Source organism: Triplophysa rosa, linkage group LG7 (genome assembly GCF_024868665.1).
Source record: "Triplophysa rosa linkage group LG7, Trosa_1v2, whole genome shotgun sequence".
Lineage (NCBI taxonomy): Eukaryota > Metazoa > Chordata > Actinopteri > Cypriniformes > Nemacheilidae > Triplophysa > Triplophysa rosa.
In genome coordinates, this window is record NC_079896.1 from 27,390,804 (window position 1) to 27,402,052 (window position 11,249).

The 11,249-nt window shown below is 40.6% G+C and overlaps 3 protein-coding genes across 4 annotated transcripts in view; all 3 read right to left on the bottom strand.

Moving 5' to 3' along the window:
• Nucleotides 1-1,580: 1,580 nt before the first annotated feature.
• Nucleotides 1,581-4,234, bottom strand: cdkn2d (cyclin-dependent kinase inhibitor 2D (p19, inhibits CDK4)). Of its 2 annotated transcripts, none has more exons than XM_057338409.1 (3): nucleotides 4,051-4,234; nucleotides 3,434-3,629; nucleotides 1,581-2,535 (listed from the first exon to the last, which is right to left on the bottom strand). In XM_057338409.1, exons 2-3 carry the CDS (start codon nucleotides 3,572-3,574, stop codon nucleotides 2,185-2,187), a joined length of 492 nt encoding a protein of 163 aa, XP_057194392.1. In that variant the 5' UTR covers nucleotides 3,575-3,629; nucleotides 4,051-4,234; the 3' UTR covers nucleotides 1,581-2,184. The 2 variants fall into 2 exon arrangements, with proteins under 2 accessions (XP_057194392.1, XP_057194391.1); XM_057338408.1 differs by having other exon boundaries at nucleotides 3,434-3,577; nucleotides 4,051-4,233.
• Nucleotides 4,235-4,505: 271 nt separating this feature from the next.
• ap1m2 (adaptor related protein complex 1 subunit mu 2) lies at nucleotides 4,506-8,142 on the bottom strand. Its single transcript, XM_057338132.1, has 12 exons — nucleotides 7,936-8,142; nucleotides 7,339-7,495; nucleotides 7,032-7,099; nucleotides 6,710-6,840; nucleotides 6,473-6,620; nucleotides 6,253-6,379; nucleotides 6,009-6,151; nucleotides 5,664-5,735; nucleotides 5,425-5,583; nucleotides 5,039-5,164; nucleotides 4,856-4,931; nucleotides 4,506-4,764 (listed from the first exon to the last, which is right to left on the bottom strand). The coding sequence occupies exons 1-12, from the start codon at nucleotides 7,975-7,977 to the stop codon at nucleotides 4,739-4,741; spliced, it is 1,275 nt and encodes a 424-aa protein (XP_057194115.1). The 5' UTR covers nucleotides 7,978-8,142; the 3' UTR covers nucleotides 4,506-4,738.
• A 1,818-nt stretch (nucleotides 8,143-9,960) lies between these two features.
• The window catches only part of ldlrb (low density lipoprotein receptor b), a 23,038-nt gene continuing 21,749 nt past the window's right edge, over nucleotides 9,961-11,249 (bottom strand). The window contains exon 18 of the mRNA XM_057337780.1: nucleotides 9,961-10,989. Coding sequence (XP_057193763.1) covers nucleotides 10,954-10,989 — 36 coding nt within the window. The 3' untranslated portion in view covers nucleotides 9,961-10,953. The remainder of the gene's footprint in view (nucleotides 10,990-11,249) is intronic.

Here is an 11,249-nt window from a genome sequence, read left to right on the forward strand (position 1 = left end):
ATGTGCAATTCCCTGGGTTCGAATCCATGCCCTTAGCGTTGTTAGCGCCACCACTGAGCCACAGGAAAGATATAGGCCTATAACTATATGTGTGAGAAAACGTTTTAGATTGCAAAGTTATGAGTTATGAGAAGCAGCGAGCAATGCAAATGTAATTCTATATATATGCAATACAGGGTACACATGAAGAAGAGACTGTTCAAAGTAAACGACTGTATAGATAGAATACAGTAATATCAGGATATGTTTCGATATTGTGGTTCAAATGTGAACACTGAACAAGTGACCGAAATCTTAAAAGCTGTTCATCATGGTTAAAGTTGGTAATAGTGAGTAAGATGTAATGTTAATGGTGGGTAAAGTGTTTTAGACTCTTATTTAGACTCGTTATTTTAGTGTATAATAATAGTCTCTATCAGAAAGGTGTATTTTTTACTGAAAACATCAGGTCACGTTGAGTTATGAGGTCTGTCTTCTTGTAGTGTCTGTGTCTGAGCATATTTTGGAGCAGTTTGTGGTTAAAAGCAGTGAAGGTTCTGATCTTCACTGAGGCGAGGGACTCTGACGTGGATCAGCAGGTGGAAATTTCCACAGGTGTTTGTGGAGATAAAGCCACGCTGTCTCCCTCTGTAGGCTAGCTGTTGTGTATACTGAAATATCGGCACATCACCTGACTTTACACGTGTTTGTTGATCTTTCTTACTGTATAAAGAATTTAGACAATAGAGTACAATGTCTTTGTGCTTGCATCATGACAATAAAGCTCATCGAGTAAATGTATGTACTTGTGAAGGACAAATGTTATCAGATTTCATTTTTAGAGAGAATCATTAGTCTATGTTATGTTACTGAAGATCTTAATGTGGTGAACATTTCTGCAGTTCTTGTGCTGCTGCTATCTGAGATTAAATATTTATTTATCACCAGATCGTCTACAGCACATGAACAAGAACTAAAGAGTTCCTTTCATTAATGATATGAGCAGGTGTATAAAAGGATTCAGGTTAAATTCAATGACAAGTGTTTATTTCCGTATGTCGGTATGTAGACTGCTGTGATATGTGTAACAGGTCTGTTGTGATTCATACAGCGGTGATTGTGTGTGCTCTTCATGATTTAAGTGTTCTGTAGGCCTCAATATTACAGGACAGATACGGTGAGATCTTTAATGGCTGCTGGATGTTGTGGTATCTTGAGATTTTGGCAGTGAGTCTGAATAAACAAAACAAGCATTGTGCCTCTGTCCCAAAGCCCCAGAAAAACAGAGTTCCTGCTCAAAGTGAAGCTCTGTTACAGCACAATGTTGCCTTGTACAGTCACTTACATTCCTGTGTTTGTTCAGGGTCACCTTGAGCACATACACACTATACGAAACACACAGTTATATACTGAAACACACACATAATTCAGCATGTATTGTTAATGAATGATGAATTCATTCTTTACACTAGCAATTGTGTAAAACAAAATGTCTCCAGTGTGCATTCAAACCAATTTAAATTGTGTCGGTATTGACAAACTTAGTCTAAAATAACAACGTGTGAAATGACCTAACAGCTTTTTTTTCACAAGATGAAATTTATTTCACTCATGTTCTTCATGAGGGAGCAATCTGTTGGCAACATGACGTCATCTTACAGATAAAACAACTAACAATTCACAATTCTGTAGTTCATTAAACACCATAATAAATAAAATGTGAAATTCCACAGTAAACATATGTTTCTATACACACTTAAATAAATAAGCCAAATAAAAATCATAAAATGTTATTTACAGATGTTAATCAACAACATGCACAAGACATTACTCCAAACACACACAAACAAACACACACAGCGAATATTATACATGTTTATCAGTGCATGACGCCCAAAGGGCTTCAAATCATTTCATTAGAATCTAAAAAGTTAACAGTTAAAGTTTCTGCACAGAAATGTGTTTTTAAATACTCAAAAGGGCTATTTACATTTGTGCCTGGCAAAGCCCAACAACATGAGTGTACATGACGATCCAGTGCAGGGATTTGCTCTGTGCAAACTGTTGCTACATATTCCAGCTAATGTTATAATCAAGCAAACAACTATTAAACATATGTAACAAACAAACATATGAAAACAAATCCCAATCTATGCCTGAGCATTGAGGGCTCCCAACAAAACGAACGGAACCATTTAAAGTCCTTTAATTCATCATAGGCTCCAAAACCTCCACCATCTCTGGAGCGCGTGCGGCGCGGGCCACGTCCAGCGCATTAGCCCCTCTGCTGTCCCGATGACTCAGGTTTGATAGGGGTGCCAGGTACTCCACCACATCCCAGTGGCCCTCGCGGATGGCGATGTGGATGGGTATGGATCCGCTGTGGTCAGGGATGTTGACGGAGGCGCCGTGCTCCACCAGAGCTCGTAGCGTATCCAAGAAACCCGTGCGGGCGGCATCGTGCGCGGGAGTCACCCCACAGCGATCCTGCACATTTGGATCAGCACCGTGTTCCAGTAGCACACGTGCCACACTGGTGCAGCCCATCATCATTACCTGTCAGACACCAAACACACAAATAACACCAATGCTGCATCCAAGAACACTGGGATGTGGTGTGAGTGCTGAGAATTACAATTACATTTATTCATTTGGCAGACGCTTTTATCCAAAGCGAGTTACAAGTAGGAGAGCACATAAACATTGTGTCAACACGCTAAACAGTACCGTTAGTTTACAAGGCCATGCTACTAGAGGATTAAAGCTGGAGTAAGCAAGGGAGATATATATATATATACTTTTTTAGACACAAGACAGACAGTTATTGGTTAGTCAAATAAATGCGGAACAGTTGTGTTTTGAGCTGTTTTTTTTAACTTGTGAAGGATGCTGCAGTTCAGGTGGAGGCTGGCAGTTCATTCCGCCACAGTGAACCCAATAAGAAGGTTTTTACAAGCGATTTGGTGCCTCGCTGTGATGGAACAACCAGCCGTCGCTCATTTTCAGACCGAAAATTACATACATGCTACCCTAACTGACACTGTGTTCCGACATGGGAGTCGGGTGCTTTAACAAGTAAGCTAAGGCCAGGGGAGTGAGATTTACACACACGCGCACACGCACTTTGGGTTTCCCTGTTTTATGGGGACTTTCCATAGACATTTCTATACTGTACAAACTGTATATTGTATTCTGTAACCCGCCATCAACCCTTAAACCAAAGCATTACACAAACCTTTTACTTTAACTCAGAAGCTGTTCCCTCATGAGGACCAAAAATGTTCCCACGAGCTAAAACATTACTGGTTTTACTATCTTTATGGGGACCACGCACTAGGGTTTACTATGACCACAGGTAGCCCACACACAGAACCGGTCCGTTCACTTTACTCAAGCCGGTATTAGTGAAAGCGAAACACAAAACGTTAACAGTGTCAAAGTCATAAATTTTTACCTGCAGTGCTGTTTTCCCGAACTCGTTGAGAGTGTCCGGTTCGACCCGGCGATCCTGCAAAATCCGCCGAACCGCCACCACATTCCCCTGGGCTGCCGCCGCGCTCAGACTCTTCCCGCAACCGAACCCGTCCAGAACCATCACCTGAAACACCCATCGTGGGACATTCTAAAACGCTTACCGTGGCGTAACGTACCTAAACAGCGATCAAGGAAAACCAAATGTATGTCAAATTTTACTTCTAATAAACACATGCTGCTGTCAAAAGAACGAGCTCTTGTTCCGCGGATAAAGTGAATAATATCACGTTAAGCGTTTTCTCTATAGAAGTCCATAAGAGAAAACGCTTAACGTGATATTATTCACTTTATCCGCGGACCAAGAGCTCGTTCTTTTGACAGCAGCATGTGTTTAGTACAAGGAAGGTTTGACAGAAATTTGGTTTTCCTTGATCGCTGTTTATGTACGTTAAGCTAGGTTAAGCGTTTTTCACGTTAAGCGTTTTAGAATGTCCCCCCATCGATCGCGGGTGTTACCGTTACATCCATTGCGGAACATGATCTGATTTCATACGAATAACAGCATTAAGACGCATTTAAAGGCAGTCGTGTACTTACCGCGTGTCTCTCAGTCGTTCTTTACGGATCAGTGACCGTTGGTTGTTTATCCGTTTTATAAAAACACGTCAAAACAATCAACCATGTGTTCACATATGTACCGTTAGCGCCTTCGCATTGCGCGCTTGATCGACAACTGCGTTGCATGACGAGCGACTGTCCACCAATCTTAGTTCACACACGCCCGCACGGCTGCCATAATTGGCTAAAAGGGCGGAGTGCTGATAGGGGTTGCTACAGTGTCGCCGTAGTAACTGCTACCACAGACCAATGAGAACGCAGAGCACAGAAGGCGGGCGATTTGAGCAGGTTTATTTGTAAACTGATGAGTTCATTCGGCTTCTGTGTCCACGCACACACTAAAAGAGCGGGTGATTCCGCGCGACACTACAGAACAAACCCCAGTAATATACCAACAAGTGTATATTATCACAATAACGCCAGGGACACAAATCCACAAATACATGCCATTTATTGAAATGTTAAGGGAAACAGAAATGAGAAAATATTTTGGGCCTGAAATGATTTCATTTAGCTTCAAACAACAATATTTATACAGCAATAATAAAGAAAACGCTGTTGACATGCAGAATAAAATCTATTACTAACACACACAGAAACAATGCATATATTTATTAAAAAAATCTCCTTCTCATAATGGTGTGAACACCAAAGCACTGAGCTCACATTAGATGTTTGTCCTCAGCTGATAATCTGAAAAGAAAAAAATCAAATGAGATTCATTGAAAATAAAAACATTTTATCATACATTAGTATAGCAGACATCATGACAGGTTTGATTCACCTCCACTCTGTGTGATATAGCGCACCCACGGCAGAGCCTGATAACCGCTCTTCTCAATTATCTTCATGTATCGAACCTTTCACGTGAGAAATTTTTCATTAGCTGAAATATGAACAGCATAACTGATAGTAAACTCTGGTAGTGAAACACAAAATGCAAAAATGCACTTGCGCTCTCACACACCTGTATGCCTGACACTGTGAAATATGGGATCTCGAATTTGACAGTGATTGGAGGCTTTCCTTCTGCTTCAGCGTTTTCCACACTCGGCAGGCCGAAATGGGCTCGCATCAGAAACTCCTTACCACCCTGCACATGAAGACAAGCGTTGACAAGCCCACATGCATGTTAACAGTGCAAAATACAATGTACAATACTTTAAAAACACGTTTCTTGTTATTGTTATTATTAGTATCATCATTACTATATATTTACATTTATTTCATGACATTGTGTTTTTTAACAGTTGCTTTGCATCAATGCACAATTGAGAAAAGCGCTAAGAAATCATTCTGCATTCCGTCTGGAATCACTGTAAAATCATCTCACGCTCATATTGTGTTGCTCACCGGGAAGGATTTGATGCTCCACACCACGAGGTTCTTCTCAGGAACGTATTTGGCGTGGCCCGTGCTGGTTTTGAACTTGGGAGAATCTGCATCACTTGGCACAGGAACACGAACCTCAACATTATTTGCTACAGATTGTTTTTTAAACTGCCCTTTAGCCTGAAACAGAGAGTTTCACACATGAAAAATCTATCTACACATACTGAACTAAAGTCCACGATGACAGTGTTTTTACAAACCTTCACCATGATCTCCACCCGACTGTGTGAGAACTTCTCTATGACAGACTCGATCCAGATGAGCGGCTTTACCTGCACACAAACACACAACTGTTGTCATCTGTTCAGTCATAAATAATGATCTATAAAACGTGTAGGGTATGATATCCAGAGAGGTGTCTCACTGAACTCATCCAGCACCTGTGACGAAACAACAGCAGAATTCATGACATTTTCTTTGCCTTGAATGGACAAATACTGTATGTAGCGGCCAGTTTAGGAGGAATCTTTTCTCCATTCTAATGCAGTTTTTTCTTTCTTCATGAGAAAACGTAAGTTAAATGTGTAAAGTGATGATGGGCTTACATGTGTGTTGATACGGTAAGACATGAGCTCCGATTCTCCGTCAGGTGGAATGAAAGAAATGGTTCTGTCGCTCTCAAAGCGGGACAGACGGACGCACTGATGAAACTTCACGTCCTCCATGGTGACACTTTTTCCTTTGTCTCCTGTGACACACGAAGAACACAATGCACACCACATAACATCTGATCGCTACAAAAGCCATGGGACAAAAGAGTTTATACTGTGTCAATGAGCGGATTCTTACGGCCAGTGAGAGCGAAGAGTGCGCGATCGTTGAGACCCAACCTGAGCTCAGGCATTCCTGACAGCATCGTCTTCAGCTTGACACTGCCCACGATATCACTGCTCATCACACTGCCGTTAGCGTTCACCTGCAAACACACACACAACACAGACTTACACACACACACGCGCGCGCGCATGCGCTACAGGAGACTCACAACGCTCGTGTGTCTCACACTCACCAGAACATTAATGGACTCAATGACGTCTATAAAGACTTCATTCTTCTTGTATTTGATGCCCTCGGACCTCCAGGACACGGCGTTTGTCACTGTGGTGGGCACTTTGGTCTTGGCCACCTCAAGCTTATTGCCCTCCTGTGTGATGTATCTGACGACAACACAAAACATCATCTTCATCATCATCGGAGGTGAAGGAGAGCTTCGGTGAACATGAACGAGAAAAACACGAGGTCTTACTCCTGAAGAATCTTGCTGTCCGTCGTCTGCGGGAATCCAAAGTCCATGAGTTCATCCAGCAGCTCGTACACCACGACAAAGTTATCCTGAATACTCTCCTCCTCCAACTCCTTAAAATACTCAGTGAAGACCTAAACACACACACATCAAAGCACTCGCTCATGCTTAGCACATAGTATGAAGGGATGTCATAGTTTCCTTCTTGATTTGCCCCTCGTCCTCATTGCCTGTCATCAGTCTGTGTGTTTTAAAATGAAGCGACGCTGCCGTACTTTGCATTCACAACCGAGCAGGATTTCAGTGGCGACCTCAGTCAACTCACCTCTACCAGTTTGTACAGGAAGGCGTAAACCAGACAAGCGTTTGAGTTCTTGTTTGTGATGGCCACCACTGATGCTTGAGTTAAGGTTAACGTACACCTCACATGTATCAGATCAGTCGATAGTATCAGTATATAGTATTTCGGATTTCAACATATATCAACAGTCTAGAGTATTTATTATGCAGTTTTTGTACAGAACACACTTATTTTCTGTTAAAATGACACGACTGCCATCAGTACATCACAACGACAACGGCTGCTAAAGCCAACATTTATCATCGCCAAGACTCTGTGTCGTTAAGGATACGGTAGAGATTGTTATGCTTGATCCACAGGAAGTGGACGTTGCCACGTGACATCACAGGGCAGATAAGCCCCTCCTCTTCCTGTTGCATTAACAGGGTGAAAAAGTGGTCAATCTCCGACATGTCCACATCACCTTTGTAGTTGCGGCAAATCAGCACCTGACGGATTTACAGAGAACGAACACAAGACATTTCATTGGTTCATCTGGGGCCGGTTGCATAAACTGCAAGTTAGTCATCTATTTTATTCTTCAAGACTGGCCTTAACGTCTTTAAGTCAGTGACATAAACAGGTAGATTGATCTAATTGAATTCTAAGTCCTAGCTAATTGCTAGTCAGTGAGACTAGTTGTTAAGACACAGTCTTAATTTAGCGGCTATGTTTATGCAACTGGCCCATGGACATGAACAGCAAAGACTGAGAATGAGGTCACATCTCTGACGTCATGTTACGCCACAATCGTTGTTTCGAAAGCACTAATACGATCGAACGATGACGCCACGATCTGTTACAATAAAAAGAAAATGACACTGCTATAGTAGTTTTGGATTAGACACAAACCGTTAAAAAGTGAAAAATAACATTTAATCATTTTTACCTTTCCTTTGAGATCCAGCACGAACACAGCGGACGCAGACATGTTGTACTGTAATGTCTATGAGAAACACTTGGATAAAAAGTGTTTAAAAGCGGTAAAGTGGTTATTTAATGAGTCAAAATAGTTTAAAGCAGCTGTTTAACCGAGAAATAAACTCATCGCGGACTCCACAGTTCCGTTTCCTGCACGCTGCGCGATGACGTCACCGAGCGCCAGGTGAACTATTGACAGAGATCACGTGACTGTCTGCAGGTGAGCAGCGCGAGAGGGCAGCAGAGAACAACTCAGCACGCGCAGTCTACTCATCACTAAGTGAAGCATGAGCGGAAAGAAATAAATGCAGAACAAATCGTTGTAGAACTTTAAACGTGGATAAAAAATGTAAATTTGTGGTAAATATTGAAACATCAAATATGAATCTGTAGATTAACCCTGCACGATAATCTTGGTTTGATATTTACATTTACAATGTATTGTTTATTGCTTTGATAAGAAAATGTCTGTAAAGGAGACACATGTTCATAAGGTGGTGTTTGGATTCAATGACCGGGTGGGGGTGGGGGTTTTGGTGGTAATCTGATCTGATGGGATTCAATAACGAGCAGAACATTTCTTCTTTCACTAACAGTGTCCAATAGCAACCACAAACATTCACTAAACATTTAATGAGCGTACAGTGAAATATTATTACACCACTGTATTCGTCATGGTTTGACAAAACACCCACAAATATCTCAGTTTATCACTGTCATGACGACACACAGACCACACCCTCCTCCTGTGTCACTGATGATGTCTCAGATCAGGCTCGGCTCCACATGGGGCCAGGGTGGGTCAGAAGCTTTGGCCACCCTGCCTCTACCCAGAGCCGTTGAGAGAGAGGATCCGTGAAAAAAACTTCCATTGCTGTTGAACGGAGTCAAGTGGTACTCCTGCCCCACACCACATAACAGCCAATCACAAAATGAATGCGATATTCAAGTCAGCTCCAGATATTTTTCTTTTCTGTTTTTCCCCTTTTTTTGCGAGACAGTCTTCTTAGCTCATTCACTCATATGTATATGAAGAGTTTGGTTCCAAAATGAGATAACTCTGTTTTTTAAAATCAAGTTTTTTTATTGTGCATTCCAATGAATATCAAACTGGTTTGTTTTGATTAAGCCATAATTACTAAAAAAATACAGCTAACTAACATAACAAAACACAATAAAAACATGATTTTAGATTTTTTTTAAACGGAGTTATCTCATTTTGGAACCAAACTCTTCATATATAGTTACCCCCCTCCGCCCACCTGGAAAATCACTAGGGCCACTTTTCATCTCATATCTGGAGCCGGGCCTAACATTTTGAACTGACTAATGAATGAGATCATGAAGATAAGAATATTCTGTATTTAAATTCACTATTATTGATCATAACGCAAACCAACAGCTACACACACACCTGACATGGGTGGTGTAGAGCGGTGCTTCTCAAACTGGGGGACGTGGCCTCATCAAGATGGATCCAGGGGGGCTACAGAATTTGTGGCACTATATGTAATATAGAAATGTATCATAAATTTTATACATTCAAACATCAGAAAAATAAGACCACGAAACTAAATGTATTGATGTTCAAGCATTGTATAACAGAATTTGGTTTTGGTTTAATTAAAATTCTATAGTTTTAAGAACAACTGGTGTAAAGGTTACAGTTCAGTTCAGATTTGATCAATTCACTGACGAATCTGCAGAATGAGCGAGTTTCACTGGCAAAGTATTAACTGAGCAAATACAGAAGATTCATTAAAACTCATCTGACAAACAGTATTACATCTACACCAGCGATTTCTGATTTCACAACTTTTATTATATAAATATGTTGTCCTTTTTGTGAGCAGTGTCTAAATATTCAGTTTATAAAAGCATCAGTGCAGAGAGAAACCCCTTCATAAAACATTCAAAACAAAAGTGACCCGACACATCCTTCAGCAGCGATAACAGAGCCAAACTTCATTCAATGAATCACAACTTCAACCCATGAGGCACAAACCTGGTTTAATGCTTCACATTTGGGTTTTATCCTTCAAACATAGAAAGGAAGGTCTTTCTGTAGTGCAGTAACATTTCAGGATGGTTTTCCATCCCACAAAATCATTACATACATTTTCACCACAAAAATATAAAAAATAAACTAATACAGAATAAATAAAAGTCATTTTCTTTGTACAAGTTACAAGTCTTAGATTTAAAAGTGTGACATGACAATATTTACAGACGAGATTCTTCATTTAACATGTGATAACAACAAATCTAAAGGAACTCTTCTGATAACATTGTACCTGCATGTCTGACAATAACAAGCAAATGGTTCTCCATCATGATGACAGAACACCTGAGAACTTTTCAAGGCATCGTGTAAGAATTCTGAGATCTACGACACGCGCTGATCTCGCAGACATGACAGAGAAACTTCCTGCAGTGATGGATATAAAAACAACCCACTACATTCACACGAGTAACAGAATGTACAGCAAACAGAAAAAGCTCTCACACCGTTTCATTTGAATCATTAAAGAAGCCCTGCGCATTTATAAAAAGTGAAGGTCGACAGATATAGTGCAAGAAGAGAGACGGCTATCTGCCTTCCATATAAATATAATCAATATTTACAAACATTAGGTTAAATATGTGAGTATACGTAGAGTGTTAATACCTTCCATCAATGAATGTTAAAGAAGTTCTATATAAAACAGCTGCATTGTTCTTGAGTGCAAAGCATGACTTTACAGAGACCGCAGCACCTTATGAGTACTTCATGTGTCTCAAAGCATCTTAAGGGCATTTAGATCCTGTGAATCTCTTAAGTCCGTCAGATGTTCAAGTATCTCCAATAAAAGGTTATTATAACACACACACACACACACACACACACACACACACACACACACACAAGTGTGTCATCTTCAGTTCACTTCAGAGCAGCGTTTCTTTTGACCTCAGGCACACATTTCTGGACGTCACTGTAGATGCGTCAGGCCGTTTCTTCATCCAAAGCGACCATCTGACACTGACACACAGACAGATATAACATTCATTTATCTTATAATTCACTTCAAAACAAAAAATCTAATTTCAAAGTCAATTAAGTCATCTTAAGAATTAATCATATTTTTGAATTGTGAAATTATATTTTGAAAGTTTGGCACATTTCCCTCCCATAATTTAAACAGCAAGATATTTACACACATTGTATGGCCTGTAATTTGTGTTAATGAGCGAGTGTGTGTGTATGATGTCTGAGAGAGTGTGTGTTGTGAGTGTTGGTGT